The 20,000-nt window shown below is 56.4% G+C and overlaps 1 protein-coding gene across 1 annotated transcript; it reads right to left on the bottom strand.

Moving 5' to 3' along the window:
• Nucleotides 1–1,549: 1,549 nt before the first annotated feature.
• FBF1 (Fas binding factor 1) lies at nt 1,550–19,154 on the bottom strand. The gene is made up of 31 exons (XM_064151736.1): nt 18,642–19,154; nt 17,996–18,073; nt 17,208–17,235; nt 16,535–16,576; nt 16,028–16,136; nt 15,548–15,608; nt 14,972–15,022; nt 14,688–14,832; nt 13,558–13,635; nt 12,724–12,843; nt 11,714–11,858; nt 11,367–11,500; nt 10,873–10,972; nt 10,369–10,764; nt 9,669–9,749; nt 9,270–9,364; nt 8,582–8,631; nt 7,809–7,853; nt 7,585–7,719; nt 7,298–7,398; nt 6,729–6,935; nt 5,606–5,713; nt 5,199–5,338; nt 4,830–4,948; nt 4,576–4,698; nt 4,006–4,191; nt 3,151–3,327; nt 2,852–2,989; nt 2,631–2,745; nt 2,145–2,302; nt 1,550–1,726 (listed from the first exon to the last, which is right to left on the bottom strand). The coding sequence occupies exons 1-31, from the start codon at nt 19,152–19,154 to the stop codon at nt 1,643–1,645; spliced, it is 4,062 nt and encodes a 1,353-aa protein (XP_064007806.1). The 3' UTR covers nt 1,550–1,642.
• Between the last annotated feature and the right edge of the window lie 846 nt (nt 19,155–20,000).

The raw sequence follows: 20,000 nt of genomic DNA, 5'->3' as shown, positions 1-20,000 counted from the left end.
AGCGCACCGCCTGTCCAGCGCACCGGCTGTCTAACGCACCGCCTGTCCAACGAACCGCCTGTCCAGCGCAACGCCTGTCTAACGCACCGCCTGTCCAGCGCACCGCCTGTCCAGCGCACCGCCTGTCCAGCGCACCGCCTGTCTAACGCACCGCCTGTCCAGCGCACCGCCTGTCTAACGCACCGCCTGTCCAGCGCACCGCCTGTCCAACGCACCGCCTGTCCAGCGCACCGCCTGTCTCGGAACCCGCTGCTGCCCCAGCACTGGGCTAACGCACAGTCTGTCTCGGAACCCGCTGCTGCCCCAGCACTGGGCTATCTAACGCACAGCCTGTCCCGGAACCCGCTGCTGCCCCAGCACTGGGCTGTCTAATGTAGAGCCTGTCTCAGAATCAACCCAATGCAGTCTTTTCTTGAACACTTCCAGGGACGGTGACTCCACCACCTCCCTGGGCAGCCCATTCCAATGCCAATCACTCTCTCTGCCAGGAACTTCCTCCTAACATCCAGCCTAGACCTCCCCCAGCACAACTTGAGACTGTGTCCCCTTGTTCTGTTGCTGGGTGTCTGGCAGAAGAGACCAACCCCACCTGGCTACAACCTCCCTTCAGGTAGCTGTAGACAGCAATGAGGTCTGCCCTGAGCCTCCTCTTCTGCAGGCTGCACACCCCCAGCTCCCTCAGCCTCTCCTCACAGGGCTGTGTCCAAGCCCTTCACCAGCTTCATTGCCCTTTTTTGAACACCTTCCAGCACCTCAGCATCTCTCTTGAATTGAGGAGCCCAGAACTGGACACAGCACTCAGGTGTGGCCTGACCAGTGCTGAGTACAGGGGCAGAATAACCTCCCTTGTCCTACTGACCACACTGTTCCTGATCCAGGCCAGGATGCCACTGGCTTTCCTGGCCCCCTGGGCACACTCAGCAGTGTTCAGCTGAACACTCATATTCAGCTACTATCTGCCAGTACCCCCAGGTCCGTTTCTGCCTGGCTGCTCTCCAGCCGCTCGTCCCCAGGCTGTCTCGGCACACCTGCCCCACGCACAGACACCTCCCACTGCCCCAGGCCTGGGGCTGCCTACACCAGGTCCGAGTAGAAACATTCACATCTCCCCAGCGTGCTGAGCTCTTCCCTCACCAAATCCACCTGTGCTCCTCTGTCTCAGCTGCAGGGACCGCAGTGACTGTACTGTCACCCAGGGCAGCAGGGAGGGGAGGTAAAGCCCAGATCAAAGATCCAAACCAAAATGCTGGACTTGCCTGTGAGCTGTGGACCATCCTCGGGGTGCTGCTGAACCTCAGCATAGCCCCAAGATCTTTTACTCAGCCTAGCAGCTCAGACAAACCTCGATGATCCTCGGTAGCACCGTGGTTGTCATTGCCATGGCAGCATGGCCAACTGAGTCCACGAGGGCAACTGCCACCTGGCATTGCCCACCAAGTCCTAGTCACACATGCACTGAGGGATGGAAACCAGTCAGACTGTGGCTTCACAACCCGTGGGGATTGATTCCACACTCTGGATTGTTTTCAAAGACAAGCACAGCTCCTCATCTGAGACCTGGGATTATTTATTGTCTGTTTCTCTCCCCCAAGTGCAGGCCACAGCATCTTTCCCTCAGGTAGTGCATGAGAATGCCATCTCCTCAGCCTGACAGAGATGAAGTGTTGTAGGATGCTTCCTTCAGGGTCTCCAGGAAGAACTGCTCATCCTCTAAGAAAGCACGGTCCTGGAAAGAGAGGGGTGGATGGGATGGATATCAGAGTGCCACAGGAATGGGGTCACAGTCCAGGGTGTCATTCACGAGTGAGGAAAGTATCCCAAACCTCCCTTCATGCAGTGAGCAGGCACCCATCCATGGTACCCCCTCTGGTGTACAGGCTCCCCTCCAGAGCCTACAACCTCACACTGAGATGTACAGAGGAACCTCCGGCTAGGGAAGGAGCAAGCCCACCCAGCCAAGTGGAGACATCCCACCCTGTGCCTATCAGGCTCAAATCAGGCTTCACCCAGCTCTGCTCCCACCCAGCTGGTTCAGAGCCCCTTCTGGCCCCGTTCTCCTATCCTGTGGCTATCAGGCTTCACACAACTCTGCTCCCACCCAGCTGGTTCAACACCTTTTCAGCCCCAGTCTCCCTTCACCTCACCTGCTGGGCCCTGTGCTTCAGCAACAGCAGTTTGACTTGGAGCTCGTCGGGGCTGGCTGTGGCCAGGGTTTCCCCAATACATCCAGGGCTGTGCCTGACAACACGTGGAAAGTCTGGAACATAAACCTGGCCGTGTGATGCTGCTGCATTGAGAGGAGCTACAAAAGAAGACAACAGAGCATCTGCTTTTTTTGTTGCCTGCATGTCCTCCACAGCAGGGTCCTCCTGCTGAGTGCTCTCAGTGTAAATGGGCTTTAACCACTTGTCTCTCCCTTTCTGCTCCCTCTGCCCCCTCCTCCTGGCACCACCCTGGCTCAGAGAACTCAGCTGAGCTCTTTCAGAGTATGAGGAGGCCAACTCACACCTCAGGTTTGCAGACCAGAGAACCAAAACAGTCTTCAGAAACATCCCAAGCCTCCAGAAGAATACAAGTGCAGCTGCTCCCCAGCATGCCCCTTCCCATCAGCAGCATGCAGGAAGCCTTACACAGAGTGCTGGAGAGGCCTTTCATAGGGGTGCTGATGTCCTGGTTCATGGTCAGTGACAGCTCCTCACGCAGCTGTTCGAGCTGTCTCCTCTGCTGAGCCATGCTCAGCCGCTCCTGCCCCATCCCCAGCACAAAGGGAAAGAGAGAAGCTTGTTGGCACAGGTTTGGGCTCTTGGCACAGCAGCCCCAGGCTGAGAAGGGAAGCTGAGGGAGTATTTGCCTGCTGCAGTTGCTGTTCCTGCTGCTTCAGCTGCTCCCACTGCTGCTGCACAGCCTGCAGCCTGCTCTGGTCCTTGGACTCTATCCTGCGCGCCTCCCGCAGGGCTCGCTCCCCTTCCTCATACTTCTGGGACGAGAGCTGCAAGGCAGAGCATGTGGGGAGGCTGGGCACAGGGACCCGTGCTGCCCTGGGTCAGAGCTCCTTTCCACATCCTCTTCTTCCCCAGCAGTCCAGGATTAGGTTCCACAGCCTGGTGGGGATGTGAAAGCTCTGCTGCGGGCCGCAGGTGCTCTGCTTACCTTGGTCACGCTTTTGATCTCCTCCTCCCGCTGCCGGATGCGCAGCGCAGCCACGTTTGCCTTCTCCTTCTCTAGCCTCAGCTCCTGCCAGGCCTTGTCCAGCAGCTCCCTGTCCTTTGCCAGCTGCTCCTCCCTAGCTTTCAGCTCATGGTCCCGGATCTTCAGCACTGCCTGCTCCTAGGAAGGGCACGGAGAAAACGGTTGTGTTACCTGCCCTGTCCTAGATGCTATCTCATGTCTTCCCAAGCAGTGGGAGAGATCTGCCTCTGCTGATCTCCTCGTGTGCCAGTTTGAGGGGCAGAGAAACACCACCAAGTACTCAAGCAGTGCCCTCATCCACCCACCCTTGGGGACCAGGGCTGGCAGAGTTGGGGTGGTACAGACACAGGCACATTCTCTTTCCCCACAGGTACAGAGCCCCTCAGTGTTGCACACCCTAACACATGCTCAAGGCACAGCAGCTCATCAGCAGTGCAAGCATGCAGCCTGGATGGTTATTCATCACTCTGGTAGCCCTTAACAACACAGCTCTGTGGCACTGTCTGGACAGCCCCAGAAGGGAGCAGACCCAGCTCTGGACACATCCCCATGGCACAAGGAGGTCTTGCTTAACCCATCATGGAGGTTTCCTCTGGCCAGACAGAAAACAGAGGCAGCTGTGCCTGGTCTGGCTATCCAAAGAGGTGACTGATGCTTCAGTCATCTAAGACAGGCTGCTGGAGGCTGCTCCCAGAACAGCCTGATTCTCACCATCCTGAGTGACATCTCTGTCTTAACACCCGAAGGCAGTGCTCTCCCCTGAGTGAGCCTGCCAGGCAGTGCTGGAGGCCATGGGAAGGGGCTCTGCTGCGGTACCTTGGCCAGGCTTATGATGGTGCCCTCTCTGTGGGAGTCCATCTGCAGGGCTCGGTCCATGTCCCGCTCCATCCGCTCCTTGCTCAGCTGCTGCTGGGTGTGAAACTCAGCCCACTCAGCTGCCAGCTTCCGTCGCTCCTCTGAGCACTTCTGCATCACTGACTTCTGCTCCTCCAGCAGAGAGCTCTGGGAAGCACCCCGAGAAGGAAAGAGCAATTCCTAAGTCCCATGCACTGTAGGCACTTTCTTTTTGAACTCATCTCTTCCACTAAACCCCACGCAAAAGCCAGAGGCTGCTTCAAGCTCGTGGTGCCTGGTGTGAACCCTGCATGGAGAGGTCTAGCCCCAGGCTCCTCAAGAACCACATGCATCATACACACACACTACAGCCTCTTGCATTTCTGTGCCAGAGAGAGGGTTGGCAACTCACTGTGCCACCAGGCGTGGCATTGAAGAGGCAAAGACGCTGCAGCCCAGCATGCAGCTTCTTCCTCCACCACACCACAGCACAGCCCCAGCCAGATGCATGGGACGTGTGAAAAGCTCCTGGAGATGTCCACCCCCCCTCACCTTCGCCCTCTCCAGCTCTGCTCTCTCCATGGAGAGCTGGTGGCTCGTGGCTCGGCGCTGCTCCTCCAGCGAGCGCTGCAGCGATTCCACTTTGGATTGCTCTGCCGCTGCCTTCCATCGCTCCTGCATTCAGACATGGAGGAGGCACAGATGCCATTCACATGCTCCGGCTCAGGAACCTGCAGTGGGCAAGACACATGCCCCATACCCAGCCAGGAGGACTGGCTTGGGCAGAGAACACAGCATGGGCTAACCTGCTCCAGCAGCCGAGCCTGCTCGCTCAGCCGGGCCTCCATTTTAGCGATCACCTCCTGGAGTCTGCTCCGCTCCTCCTCCATGTCCCTCTGCTGCTGCAACAGCCTGTCCTGGAGCACTGGGGAGAAGCAGCAGCAGGCCCGTGAAGAGCAGCATGAGGTGGGGAAGCCTGTTTGTGCTCATCACCTCCTACACATCCCCAGGACACTGTTTAGTAAAAGGGAGAGCCCAAGATGTCCAGTGACCCAGGCTTGCAAGGCTTTGACAGCCTCCAGCTGACTCAGAGTAACTTCTCTCTGTTTTCTGGGTGTCCCCAGCCCTGATGGGTACTCCACAGCCTTTCTGCCACAGAGGAGCTGCAGCCATACCCTTGAGCTGCTTGTCCCGCTGCCGTGCCTCCGTGGCCAGCTCCTGGGAGGTGCTGTGGTGCATGGCCTCTATCTTGTGGAAGAGGTCGTGCAGGTCACTGGAGAACTTCTCAATCTGCTCCACAACACCATTCAGGGACCTGCAGCAGGCAGCAAGGGGAGGGTCACCTTTGTATGACACACTGCACCTTAGCACAACAGAGGGGGGGCATACGTGGTGGCCCAAAGACCAGGCAGCCCTGCCCTGAACCTGCAGCAAGGGGGGAAGATGCAGCTGCTGCATCCCTGGAGACAGCAGGCAGGGGACAGGATGGGGCCTGCTGCCATGGGCTGAGGCTGGTTCCCCGTAGGTGAGGGAACACCACAGCCAGACACCAAGGTAGGAACATGATGGTGGCTGTGGGTACCTGGCATGTGCTGTGGCACTGGTCACTGCGCTGATCTCCTGCTCCTTCAGCCGCTGCAGCCGCTGGAGCTGCTCTTCGTGGTCTTTGCGCATCTCCTGGACAGACACCCTGCAGGGCACAGGCCAGGAGCCTGCTGTGGGCTGCTGCAAACCAGGGCTCCCCGTGATGGGCACCATGGAAGTGGCTTGGCCACGGGGCTGAGAACCAAGTCCCAGGAGCTGAGCCTGTGTTGTGTTCATCCCACTGACAGGCATCCCTCTGTGGGATGGACCCCACCTGGAGCCTGTGGGCTTCTCTGCTGGAAACTGAGCTCTCACTGGCCCAGACTGTGTGGACAGCAGTGATTCACTGCTCAGAACAAAAGGGATTTGGGGGGACATCAAACACTGGCTTCAGCACCATTCAAAATGCAAAGCATTCCTTCTGAAATAACATCTCCAGACAGCTTGAGTGAGACCCCAGCTGGAGCACTGTGTCCAGTTCTGGAGCCCCTGTTACAGGAAAGGTCTGGAGGTGCTGGAATGTGTCTAAAGAAGGGCCACGGGGATGATCAGAGGGCTGGAGATGTTCTGCTATGAGGACAGGCTGAGAGAGTTGGGGCTGTTCAGTTTGGAGAAGAGAAGGCTGCGAGGAGACCTCATTGTGGCCTTCCAGTATCTGAGTGGTCCCTCCCAGAAAGCTGCTGAGGGACCTTTTAGAGTGTTGGGTAGAGACAGGACTGGAGGGAATGGACCCAAGCTAGAGAAGGGAAGATTTAGATTAGATGTTGGGAAGAAGTTCTTCACCATAAGTGTGCTGAGACAGTGGCACAGGTTGCCCAGGGAGGTGGTGAAAGCCTCATGCCTGGATGTTTTTAAGCCTGGATGTAGCTCTGGGCAACCTGATCTAGTGTGAGGTGCCCCTGCCCACAGTAGGAAGGTTGGAACTGGATGATCCTTGAGGTGCCTTCCAACCCTGACAATTCTGTGATTCTGTGGCCACCTACACAGCAAACCCCCATTCCAAAATCCACTGAGCTGCCAATAACCAGAGCCTGATTTCTCCTTTCATCGTGTTCCCAAACTGCTCCCTGGTCCCTTTGCCAAGACCAGGGGTGCCAGCCCTCCCAGCACATGCCTCTCACCTCTGCAGCTCTCGCACCCTCTCCAGCTCCAGCGTGCTCTGCTGCTCCAGTGCAGCCAGGCGCTGCTGGTGCTGTGCCAGCAGCTCTGCCCGCGCCTGCTCCGCCTCCTGGCTCTGCGACAGCAGCTGAGCCATCAGCTGCTCCTTCTCCCGCCGCAGCCTCTCCTCCCGCTGCCCGTAGGTCTCCTCCACCACCTTCACCTGGCTCCTGCCCAGACAGGTCACAGCAAGCAGAAGTGTTGTTTTCATGCCAGACTCAAAGTGCACTTGGGGACTTCGGAGGAGGTCGGTGCCATTGTGTGCAGAACCCCTCCAGTCTGAGCCTTTGACCCTCCTGATGCTGCCCAGTGCAGCATGCCCTGGCTGGAATCATGTTGGCAATGGGACCCGCCCCTTTTCATCACCCCAGCCCTGGCTCACCCATGGGCTACTCTGTCCCCACCAGGTGCACATCAACATGGCTCTGTGCCTGCCCACCCCAGGGATGGATTTGGGAAGCACCCTAGCACTCCCACCCCACGGGAGACAGGGCTGCAGGTAAGGACCTGACAGAGCCAGAGAGCCTGATACCTGTGGGCATTCTCAAGGAGCTCCAGGTCCTCCTGATGCCGCTTCTGGAGACTCTCCAGCAGCAGCTTGTGCTGTGTCCGCTCCAGCTCCAGCATCCGGACCTGCCGGGCACCGAAGGAGAAGGTCCTTGTGCCACCCACAGCAGCACTTGGTGGCTGCAGACACCTCCAGAGCAGGAGGCTTCTCTTCTCCCCACTGTCACCCTGATGCTGTTTGGAGCAGACGTGGCCCCTTCTCCTGCCCCTGGGTTACCTGTGGTCCCCAGTGCAGCAGGCAGTGGAGCTCACCTGGCTCTCCAGCTCCACCACACGGGCCTGGGAGCCGAGCAGCGCTGCCTGACAGCCTGATGCATCCTCGGAGCCTTGGGCTGTGGCAGCCCCCAGCCTCCTCTCATGCAGCGAGCCCAGAGCTGGAGACTCTGCCTGCAGGGACAGACAGGGGATCGAGGCCTTTCAGGATCAGTGGCTTCGTGGTGTGGCCACCAGCCCCCAGTGGAAGGCACAGGCCTCACCTGCAGCCGTGGGGCAGCCTGGAGATGTGTCCTCGGGGTGGCAACCTGCAGAGAGACAGCAATGCTCTCAGGGGGGTAAAACCCTGGGGAGAACATCTCCTCCTATGCTGGGAAAGGCAATCTATGCCCAGCCTCCTGCAGTCTCTCTTCTACCCTTCTCCAGTCCAACCCCACTGCTGAGCTGTCCTCTCTCCCCAGGTGACACTCAGCAGTCCCTACCCCAGACACAAGCAGGCTGTGCTCTTCTTTCTCTGGGGATAGACTCCAGGGTAAGATCATGAGTCCTCTGGCTGACAACAAATGTCCTGCCATGAGGTCAGGATGAGAAGGCCCAGCTAGATGAGAAATGGAGGCTTACAAAGGCTAAGCCAAAGCTGCCCTCTCTGTCAGAAGCTCTGATTCCCCTTTGGTTGTCTCAGAACAATCTCAGAGCATCTTCACCACCACACTGGGGAAAACCAGCTGAGGAAATAGTCCTTTATCACCTGGACCTTGCCACTGACATAGGGTATCTGTGCCTGGGGAGCCATGGAAAGGCTGCTCAGGCAATGCAGGGCTGTGAACACCCAAGATCTGCAAAGCATCCGCAGCAAAGATGCCCTGGACTCATAAATACTGAGCTCTCCAAGGATGGGCTCCCAGAGAGATGCAAAGCAGGACACATCCTTCGTCCTGCTGAAGGAGCAGGATGAACTAGATGCCAGCAAGTCAGCAGCAGAGAGCTTGTGATCACCACTTGCCATCTCCAGGGGACATGGGACCAACAGACATACCTGAGTGACTGGGGCAGGGTCCTGTGTCTCCTGCTCTCCTGGGAACCAGGCTGTGGGGACAGAACATTGAAGAAGTTTGTGATTTACAGATGGCAGTGGGAACCCTAAAAGGGTGAGGGGCTTGGTTCCCTGGGCAGAGTGAGAAGGGTTCTGCTCTGGTGATGGGGATGGACTCAGACAGGCTTGCCCATAGCCACACTTCTACCCTGCCCCAGGCACAGTGCTGGCTCTGCTCTGCAGAGTAGGTCTGGGGGCCAAGTGCAGCTCCTCCTCCATCTCCATCACACAGGCAAGAGGCTGGGTCTACTAAGCCACTTTCAGTGGCCTCTGGCCTGGTGCACAGCCTCAGCCCAGGGCACACACAGCACTTGTGGGACAAGGAGGGAAGGGGGGGGAGAAAAGGGCGAGCATGAACTTGTGCCCATGCATTGCTCAGAGAAGGCAACTTTGAAACCCTGAAGGCAGCACAAGGGAGCTGTGTGCCTCGTCATGATGTCCCCACCTCAAAATGGGCATGGGGGGGATCCTGCAGCTTGACAGCCTGCTCCAGGCTGGTCAAAACCTGGGCAGCATCCACATGGCCAAGGGCAATACTCTGGCTCCTGCCTGGGGCAGGGGTGGGGTTTGCAGGGCAGAGGGACCCTCTCTGCACATTGCTGCCCAAATTGTACCACCACACAAAACTCACCTGAGATGCTGATGTCTCTGGAAGGTTCACCTCTCACAGCCTCCAGTGGGTGAGCTGGGGCTTGTTTGCTGGTGCTGAGCCAGGGAAGCAGCTGCCTGCATGGGCACAGAGACAGGAGTGATGCACAGCAGTGTCACAGCTCACGCAGGGCACAGGGACATTATCCAGCTTGGCATTTCTTGAAGTTTTAAGCCTGGCTGTCCTCCTGTGATCAAACAGCCTCACAGTCCCTCCCAGAACAGCCTTTCTTCCCAGTTACAGAGGTCCAGAGGTCCCAGACTGAAGTGATCACTTGCTGGCTGCCAGCTGCCCCCCCACTCCCCTAGTCTCACCCCTGGAGCTGCTCTCTGCAGGAAATGTCACCCATGGAAGGTGACTGCCACAGGAGGGAGGCCTTACCCAGAGCCATCTGTGCTGGCTGTCTTGTCCTCCTGCTGGGCAGCTGCCTGCTGTGGTGCTGCAGTGGAGGTGGCAGGCTGGCTGCAAGCAAAAAGCATCTTATGTGAGAGAGCTGAGAAGGTGATGAAAGACAAGATCCTTTCCTTTGCCACCAGTTCCTGCCTTGCAGGTGGAAGCCTTTGCCCTGCTCAGCTGTGGCTCAGCCTTTTGGCTGCAGAAGGAGCAAAGATACCTCAAAAGCCCCCACTACTGGTGTTCTTCCTTCCTTTGGGCACAGCAGCTCCAGCAACACTGCCCTGCCCAGGACATACATGGCTGTGTGAGTCTGCACTTAGCACTTCTGAGACCCATTCAAACAGCCTGAACCTGTGTCTGTGCAAACTCAGCTGGAGGAGATTTGCCTGGAACTAGGAGGACAGAAGGGGTATGAAGGCAGAAAGGAGAAGCACAGGAACAGCTCAGGGGTGTGTGCTGATCCAGGACACCTCTGTAGGACCTGAGGCAGTGTGTGCCATCTTGGCCACAACTGGAAGGACAGCCCCAGAGACCCCAGCAGGGAAAAATCTCCTGTTAATATCCCAGCCTGATGCAAGACAGTGCTGACAACTAATTTCTTCAGTCTGAGCTGAGGTTTCTGGGAGGTCCTGCTGGAGCAGCTACGTGTGGAGCAGATGGGAGCACTGCAGCCATCAACCTTTACCTGACAGAAGAGAGGGGATCCAGCCCTCCACCTGGGACCTCCACAGGCTTGGCATTTCTCTCCTGGGCCTTGGCCTGCACTTGGGCTTTCTTGCGAGCCAAGGCAGCAGCCAGCCAGTTCTCCTCCTCTGGTGCCTCAGGCTTAGCTGCTGCCTCTTCTGCAGCCCACAGCTGGCTGGCAGAGCTGGGCTGCCCAGCTGCAGCAGGGCTGGGGTGGCACACCACGGGGCTGGCCTTCCCTGGAGATGGTGGCTCTGAGTCCAGGAAATCCTCATCTTTCAAGCCCAGCCAGTCACTTCCAGACCTCCTGCTCCGCACAGGGCTCTGGCTGGCTGGAGGAGGAGGAGCTTTGGCGTGGGGCTCTGGTTTTGGTTCACTGCTGTTCTCAGCTGAAAACCTAATGCAAGGAGAGGCAGTCACATACCTGTCTGTGAGGGGATTCTGCTTGTGAGGGGACCAAGGTCCCCATGCAGGAGCAGCATGGCTGACACACACAGCACAGTACCTCACAGACTGTCTCCTTGCTGTGGCCTTGGGCACGGAGGCCACCGTGGGCTGGTAGGCTCCAAAGACAAAATCCTCCTTGTCCAAATCCTCTTCCTTCTCTATCCAGACAAGCAGCTTTGAGTCAGCATCCAGAGGAGCAAACATCTGCAAAGACACCAGCCCTCCTCCCCTGCAATTCCCACTGGGATTGCTGTCTCTGGGAAAACACAGCTGGAAACATCTTCCCCTCCAAACCTGTAAGCAATGTGTCTCCTTGGCACAGCTGGGGAAAACTTCTTTGCTGGCCACCATCCCACATGCCAGTCAAGTTACTGCTACTGAGCAAATGCTGCCTCCAGGGCAGAGCACAGCACATCTGTATTAGCCATCTTCTCCCCCCATGCCACTGCAGAAAGGGTCCTTCACCTTCTAGGGCATTAGAAATCAATCTTGCTCTCCCAAGCCAACACTGCCACCTCTACAGACCTGCCCAGCACCCCTGGCTGTGCTCACCTGGCTGCTTTTGGTACTTCTTATCCAGTTTGAACTCCCTGTGCTCTCCCACACTTGGCTGCTCCAGGACTTTGGCCACAGAGCCTCGTCCCAGCAACTCCTCCAGCTTGGAGCGGGCTGGTCGTAGCTCCTCTCTGTTGGGGACACAGTAGCAGGTGGGTTTCTCCAAGAGGCAGGGCCTGTTCCATGTCACACAGCCTTGCCACAGGGTGCTCTGGCTCTTCTCAGCACAACAAAGCTGCTCTTGCCCCTTTGTGAGACCAGCATCCCTCCCCCCCAGCATGGTGGGGGCCACCTCAACACACAAGCCATCCCCTGCTCCGCTGCTGCCTCTTTGTCGACCTTACTCTTCTGCCTTCTTTCCCTGCTTCTCGTCTTTGGGGCCACTGCCAAATCCCAGTGCATCCATCAGGTCATCACCATCATCTTCAAAGGTGAGCTCAGCCCTCCTGCGGGCTGGGGCTGCGGTGTGCTGGGGTGTCTGGGGTGGCTCTGTGGATGGGATCACACATGGTAAAAGGCTTCTGGTTGTTCCAATGAGAGCTCAGAGCAGCTCTGCCTGCTCTAGGAGAAGGCAGAGCTGCTCTGAGCTCTCCTTGAAACAAGTAAAAGCCATTTTTAAATAACTCTCTTCAGTCACCAAATCCCACAGCAAGTGACAAAGTAGCAGCACACTACTGCCTGGCCTGTGGCTATGCATCTGGTGTTGGGGCACTGCTGGCTGGCACTGAGGTTTCTAGCTCTGGCTAACACCAGGAGCTCTTTTTAGCTTTGCAGATTTCCAATCAGGCAATTCCCTTCCCATTTTGCTGCCAGAAGTCCCTGCTCCACCTATGCACCTTAGTTTTTATCCTAACCCACCAACTGCTGCTTGTGTCCTGAATGGGTTTACCACAGTGAGAGAAGGTTTTAGAGGACTGCCAGACCCCTTAGCATCCCTGCTGCAGGAACAGTGAGGGATGAGTGCCTGCAACACAGCCACAGTGCAGCTGGATCTCACCCAGAGGCGCCCTGACTGTGGTCTGCTGTGGACCAGTGATGCTCTCAGCCACCCAAATCCTGACCCAGAAAACTTGTTCTTGTCTGACATGTGAAAAGAGGCTGGATGGGATGAAAGGTAAGATCTAAGCCTTCCTTCCCAGAAAGGAAATGTCAGTTCTGACACCTATGGCACACAGGAAACACTAAGCACTTGGTGAGCTCTGTCACAATTACTCCCACCACCAAGCTGCCTCCTACATGACCATAACTGGTTAATAAGAGGTGGCACCAGGTGGCTTTCGACTGAAATGTTTGAGCACCACACAAACCAACCAAGGCTGCTGTTGAACTCCACACAGAGAGGAGCTCTGCTTACCTTTCTCTTTGCTCTGGTCTGGTTTCTTGTCAGAGCTGCTTTTAGTGCCAGCTGGAGCCAGCTTCTTGGGAGCATCCTGCTCCTCATTAGATGAAAGCCCTGGCAAAGGATCATCTAAATCTGGGACAGGAAAGAGTGGTAATGAAAACAAACCAAACAACAACAAACCCAACACTGTTTAGGAAGATGACTTCTGTGCTAAGCCAAACACTCCTCCCACCATGGGGACAGGAGATCCTGTCTGCCCAGAGCCATTCTGCAGGGACCTGGGATACCCTTGAGTCTCCCTGAATTTCAAACACTCAATAGCTGCACTTCTGGTGCTTCTATGCTGGCTTTCTCCTAGAATAAAAAGAACTATAACTGTGGGTGTTTTAACACTTGGTCACTCTTCAGGCAATGAAATAAGGAAGAAAACACACCTGTATCACCCACAGCCACTCAGGGATTTTAACAGATGCTGGTCATGGTTAAAGCACAGCATCTGACAACCAGATCTCAGCTGCACCAGGAAACCAACCTCCCCTGTTTGGAAGCTGGGCAGAATGCCTCCTCTCCAATATAAGGGTTTGAGACAGTCATTAAAAGCCAAAGCAGAGGTGAAAAAGCAAATACCTCAAGCATCATCTCCCAGTCCTGTGTGGGGAAGGCCTCAAACACTGAGCAGTCCGTTTTTTTGGGTCACCTCTAAGGGATTAGATTTGCAGCAGCATCGTAGTGGGGAAGGACTCTGCCCCTCATTAATGAGCTAAGAGGCAAGCTACAGGCAAAGAGCAAGGACAAAGCCCTCAGCTGAGCCCAGCATCTGTGTGATGAAGTGAAGTGAGATCCTACCTTCAAAGTTTGATTTCTTGTGCTGTTGGGAAGCAGAGGGGGATGAGAGTGGCTTCTTCTCCAAAGGTACAGGCTCTCCTGGAAAGAGAAATCACAGAGTGGTTTGGTGACCCTTCAGGGTCATCTAATCCACCCTCCATGCAGTCAGCAGGGACATCTGCAACCAGAGCAGGCTGCTCAGTGCCTCAAACATCTGACCTGCAATGGTTTCAAGCATGGGGTAGGTACCACCTCTCTGGGCAACCTGGGACAGAATTTCACTGACCTCAGGTCAAACACTTCTCTCTTCTCTGCAGTCTGAATCTCCCTCTTTTAGTTTAAACCATCATCCCTTGTCATGTCACAACAGGCCCTGCTCAGAAGTCTGTCCCCACCTTTCTGGTCAGCCCCTTGAAGTCCTGAAAGGCCACCAGAAGGTCTCCCTGGAGCCTTCTCTTCTCCAGGCTGAATAACACCAACTCTCTCAGCCTGGCCTCACAGCAGAGGGCTTCCAGCCCTCCCATCATTGTTGTGGCCTCCTCTGGCCTTGCTTCAACAGCTCCATGTCTCTGCTGTGCTAAGGATTCCAGAGCTGGTCCCAGCACTGCAGGTGGGATCTCAGTAGAGCAGAGAGGCAGGATCCCCTCCCTCCACCTGCTGCCCACACTGCTGGGCATCACAGCTGTCAGACTAAAAGTGCTGCAGAGATGTCTCTGTCCCACCCTGGCTAAAGGTCACCTTTCTGTTGGCAGCCCCCTAAGAGCACAGCCTTGCCTGGTCTCTGGCATCACCTTGGAAGGAAAAAAGGGCCCAGGGAAGAGCAGGACAGTTTGGGGATTGGTGTCCCTTAAATCCAGCTCTCCTTCCACACAGACCAGGCAGATCCCATTAGGAACATTTTGTCCTAAACCAGGCAAGAGCCAAGTGGTGCCTGGAGGGAGACAGCAGCGTGGCTGTTGTGGCTGCTGCTACTGTTAGTGATGTCATCACAGCATGCTAAGAGACAGGGCCAGGGATAACACAGGGCCAGAATAACACTCCCCAGAAAGGGACAAGGAGAAGGGTTTTAGGGGGAAAATCCACTTCTTGTTCCCTATCCCAGATGAAAATCCCCCCAGGCTGTGGAAAGAAGAGCAGAATCTCCTTTTTACCCTTCTCGGCAGGCGGTGGCTTCCCTGTGCTTTTCACTCCTCCTCCCGAGGGGTCACATTTCCCAGGCCCTTTCCCTGCTGTCTTCCCTGCCCCAGAACTGGGTTTTGATAATCCCAAGAGATCAGCATCCATGTCATCCATATCCTGGAAAGCAAGAGGATAAGAATGGGTGCAGGGTGAGTGCTGCTAACCTCTCCCAGTGCTGCCTCTCCCTGGAGGTTGGTGCTGGAGGCCAGGGCTGCAGCACCTGTGGGGCAGAGGTGGAAGGTATTGAGGTACCTACCTTCAAGGTCTGCAGCAGAGCTTCTGAGTCCACGTTGGAGGCACTGGATGCCTGCATGCCAGGCAGGGAAGAGTTCAGATTGAGAGGGAGACTTTGCAAACTCCTCATTGTATGGGATAGGAAATACAAGCCAAGCCAAACTCCTCCTGGTATCCCACTTCCCCAGACATCTGCTGTACCCTGATGCCTTTGCTGAGACCCTGCTGCCTCTGGGAGAAGCACTGAGAACACCCAAAGCCACTGCTTGTGGAGGGGGGAACACTTGATCTGCAGTGCACCCAGAAGGCTGGGCTGCAACAGCACATGTTCCCCTTGGCTTTGCTCCCTCTCATCCAGGCTTTGCTCCCTCTCATTCAGGGTAGCTGGAAGCCATTCTCCCATCACCTCCACCCCCACTCCCTTGTCCTCTCTTCCCCATCCCACAGCAATGCCAGAGGGGGATGACCTTTCAGCTAAACTTGGTTCATCCCTGGTAGCCCACTGCTGACTTGGATGAGGTGACATCAGAGGCAAGCTTGGCTCACCTTGGCTCTAGCCTTTGGGATGCCCACACTTTCTCCCAAACTTTGGGCTCACCTCTTCATCTTTGATGTCCTTTGCAGGCAGTTTGCTGAAGAAATCATCCTCTAGAAAGGACCTGTGACACAAGCCCAAGGGTTAGCAGCACCACACAAAGGTGCTCACCAAAGGTGCCCTGAGGACAGCCAGGCCAGGTGGTGGGAGGTGGAGGGGCACAATGCAGCAGCCACATCACGCAACAGAAAGTGAGGCTAAGGCTGCACTGGGCTGAGAGATGGCAGTGCTGGGACTGCTGTGTTTTAGTAAGCAGCTGTCACAAGGGAGATTTGCAGATGTACAGGCCTGGGGACACCCAACTCTTCCTGGAAAGCCTCAGGCTCTGGGCTCCCAGTTCCAAAGTCACTGCAGGTGACATCTTACCAGGCAATTGCTAGCAGGACAGGGAGCAAGGGGGAGAAGCCAAGGATGGGGCAGGTCAGAAGGACCTGGGGTGCACAGAAAGATCTCCAAATGGGAGAGGCTCTAAAAAGCACTCACTTCTTGCTGGCCTGCACGTTGGCACCCCAGGCTCTCCCACTGTTGATTCCAGATGGCTGGGAAGCTCTAGCAGATTTAACAGGGGTGTCATCTAGAAACAAGACATGGAGAGATCAGGATGATGGACACAGGCATATTCCTGGCCTAGGCACTCCAAGGAGGGCACTGCTGTCCCCCCAAATGCCACAAATGCTTTTAATCAGACATGAACTTCGCTTCTCTTTGCTTTAGGCAACCTGATCCAGCTGAGGGTGTCCCTGCTTACTGCAGAGGGGGTTGGACTAGATGACCTTTGGAGGCCCCTTCCAACCTAGACCATTCTGTGATTCTCCTCTCCAGGCTGATGCTCAGCCTATTCAGTGGCCTCTGACTCTGGGAGATCCTGCTCTCTGTTCTGCTCCCTGCTTCACCCCACAACTGCAGACACTCAGAGCACCTCCTGCTCCCAGGAGATGAGTAAGAGAACAAGGATGCTGCCCTTTCAGCTGCCAAGATGGTTCATTTTACCATCATATCCCAGGAGCTCTTCAAGGATGTCATCAGTAGAGCCTGAAATGAGACAAATTGAAGGTGCTGAGGCAAGTGAGCTCACCAAGGTGGTGTAGAGAAGTCCTCAGTTTCAGCATGGCTTGTTCTTGCCTTCCTTGCCTGTCTAGAGACAATTACCAGGGGGACTTGATATCATATTTTGTGGACAAAACCTTTAGCTTCACATGGCCAGAAAGGGAGCCTCTTTATCAAGTGAGCCAGCTGCTCTCTCTTCACTTAGTCACTGACCACAAGCAGCACTTGATCTGTGAGCTCTCACCTCACAGTAATCTCAGAGCCCCTGGGCAACTCTAAAAGCACTACTTCAGTGTCAGAGGCTACAAGAGGCCTCCAAACAAGCAGGCAGGGATTAAGTGAGGGTGAGAACTGAAATAAACCAGCATATTCTCCCTTGGAGTTGGGAAAGCCTACAAGAAAGGAACAGAAGACCTCAGCAAGCAAATCCACTTGCTGTGAGAAGCACAAGAATATTCCTGATTGAGGAATGACACAATGTACTCAAGTGCAGCTTTCAGACAAAGATGATGAAGCACCTCAGTAGCCAGGGCTGCCATCTGATCCCAGTGTCCCCCCTCCTCTGTGCTCTGCCTAACCCACTGACAGTGAAGGGAGAGCAAGCAGCTGTACCTACCTCTTGTTTTTTTACTGGGTTTTGCAGCCTAGGGAGAGAGGCAAATTCCCACATTAGAAAACAAACCAGATCTGACCTGGACTTTCTCAAGACACACTAAAGCCAGAGGCAGGTTTCTCCAGAGCACCCCATAAGCCACAGAGAAGCCCTCCTCCTCCTCCTCCACCTCCTCTCCCCCTGCTTTTTGGGAAGCAGCATGTGAAACATCAGGGAACCACAGAGATATCTGCAGCAACTTCAGAGTTGTGCATAGCCACTCAGGGCCACCAGCAGGGCAGAAGTCTCCACCCTTGGTGCCTTGACTCCAGAGGAGCCAGAGCATCACATCTGGATTTCCCAGGCCTGCCTTCATACTGAATCACACTCACCATCACAGTGTCTCAGCCTTCCCTTGCTCCAGCAAGTCCAGTTACAGATTCTTCTGATCTCCACCTCCAGGTAGCAGGAGGGACTCAACACCCTTATCACATCCACACCAACTCCCACCTGCAGGGAGAGGAGGATTATCCCAATCTGCTCTTAAACCTTCCTCTCCTGCTCAGGGCCCCTCTGCAGCCTGCCAGGCTGGCTCCATGCTGCTTGGATCCCTCTAAACAAGGCTCAATCCAAGTCTTAAAACTCCTGCACTCCCAAAACAGCCTCATGCTCCTGGATGGGGAACCTCACCCTGACACCACAGAATCATTTCATGTGGAAGTGATTTAAGATCAAGGCCAACAGCTGACTTACCAGCACCATGGCCATTAAACCACAGCCCAAAGGGTCATGTCTCCACGTTTCCTACACACCTCCAGGGATGGTGACTCCACCACCGCCCTGGGCAGCCCGTTCCAACGCCTGACCAAGAAGTCACTCTGCAAAGTAACCTGAAAGAGAGCAAGGTGGAGACACAGCATTTCAGGGCGTGGTTCAGTGGCTGTGGTGGTCTTAGGCTGAAGCTTAGACTCGATGCTCTTAAAGATCTCTTCCAAACAAAACACTTCTGTGATTCTCTTCTATGTTTTTAAGCACTCCTGGACCTGACCCAAGGAGAGCCTAAGGGGTGAGTTCCTGCTCAGCCCAAAAGCCTGTTGAGCATCGCAGGGAGCCTGGGGCTGGGGGCAGGAGGAGGGAAGAAGACCTCACTTTGTGTCCGAAGCACTGGGGGGTACCACAAAGGAGGACCACTGCTGCTGTTGTGGGACTCGGGGAGATAACTCAGAGGTGCAGCCAGCTCTCGGGATGCTGCAGGGCGGCGGCAAGCCCCAGCCCCCAGCCTTCCCACCGCCCGGGCGAGCCCCAGCCCCCAGCCTTCCCACCGCCCGGGCGAGCCCCAGCCCCCAGCCTTCCCACCGCCCGGGCGAGCCCCAGCCCCCAGCCTTCCCACCGCCCGGGCGAGCCCCGGCCCCCAGCCTTCCCACCGCCCGGGCGAGCCCCGGCCCCCAGCCTTCCCACCCCCGGGCTCCCGAGCTCCGCGTCCGCTCCGCCGCATCCCGTTGCCCTGGCACCAGCTGCCGCTTTCACCCCGCGACCCGCAGCGCTCCGGGCCGGTGCGAGCGGTGTTCCGTCCCGCGGCAGCCCCCGGCCCCTGCCCGCATCCCCCCGCGCCCGGTACCTCCGGCCCCGCTGCCCGCCGGGTGCCCGCCCCGGCAGGGCCCGGCTGCGGCTGCTCCCGCCACCGGCCCCGCAAAAGGGCAAATCCCGGCTCGGCAGCCAGCCCCTGCCCTTCCTCTCACGGGGCCATGGGAAATGTAGTCCCCGCCCGGCCCGGAAACCAGGGCCCCGGGCAGCCGCCGCCGCTCGCTGGCTCCGCTCCGCTCCGCTCCGCTCTGCCTTCAGCTGCGGCACCGCCCGGGACCCCGGCAGGGCTGGGAGCAGCGCCACGATTGTCCTGCTTGGCCTCGGGAAGCTGTGGGTGCCCAAGGAGACCTGGGGGACGGGCAGCGGGTCGGCGTCAGCACAAAGCATCTGCCCCCTTGGGGCTTTAAAGCAGAGTTTTGATCTTGACTTGGTTTAATTGAATAAGAATAATCACAGACATCCTTTGAGGACACCTAGAGAGCATTTCAAGGAGAAGCTGCCAGCCGGCAGCCAGGTACTGGGGGATGAGAGCCCCAAACAGGACAGTCTCCGGGACAGTCTCCATGCTGGCAGCAACCCTTTCCCAGCTCACGCTCACCAGAGGTGGGCACAGGACGAAGTCAGCCCTGCTCCTGCCTCGTTTGCTTGTACTTCACTTGTTACTTCCAAAGAAGCCCAGGGAAGTGCCTGCCCTTGCTATTTTAACCTGTGGACTCCTTTACCAGTGGCTTTTGCCATGCTGCTGCCAGTTCATCTGTGAACATGGGCTCCCAAAGGTGGCATTTCTAAGAGCCCATCACACACACAGACTAGAAAACACGCTTGCAAACCACTCCTTTCAGCACTCTCCAAAGAGAATGCTGTACCTCACGTGTCGCAGCTCGACACCGAGATCACCTCTGCTCAAGTGGAAGAGCCTCAGCACTTGTGGAAATGGTTCCACGAGAGTTTGTCAGAAGATGGAGGAGTCCTATGAAAGACAGAACACCATGGGACAGAATTTAGACTGACCCTGAGACTCAGCAAGTCACCCCAGGCTGTGGGGTTCAGGTATTACCACCATGACCAGCAGGCAAGAAATGCACAACATCCCCAGCAAGGAAGCCCAGCATGTGCCATTCCATCACCACCTCCTCCAAACAACCAGAGGCAAACCATTAAAAAGGGCAAGCTTATGTGAATTTAAGCTTCTGCTGCCCAACGCTGCGGCCAAGTCCTTGCTGTTGACAGCTC

The sequence above is a fragment of the Pogoniulus pusillus genome, chromosome 11, assembly GCF_015220805.1.
Source record: "Pogoniulus pusillus isolate bPogPus1 chromosome 11, bPogPus1.pri, whole genome shotgun sequence".
Taxonomy (NCBI): domain Eukaryota; kingdom Metazoa; phylum Chordata; class Aves; order Piciformes; family Lybiidae; genus Pogoniulus; species Pogoniulus pusillus.
This window is presented reverse-complemented; position numbering and strand designations above follow the sequence as displayed.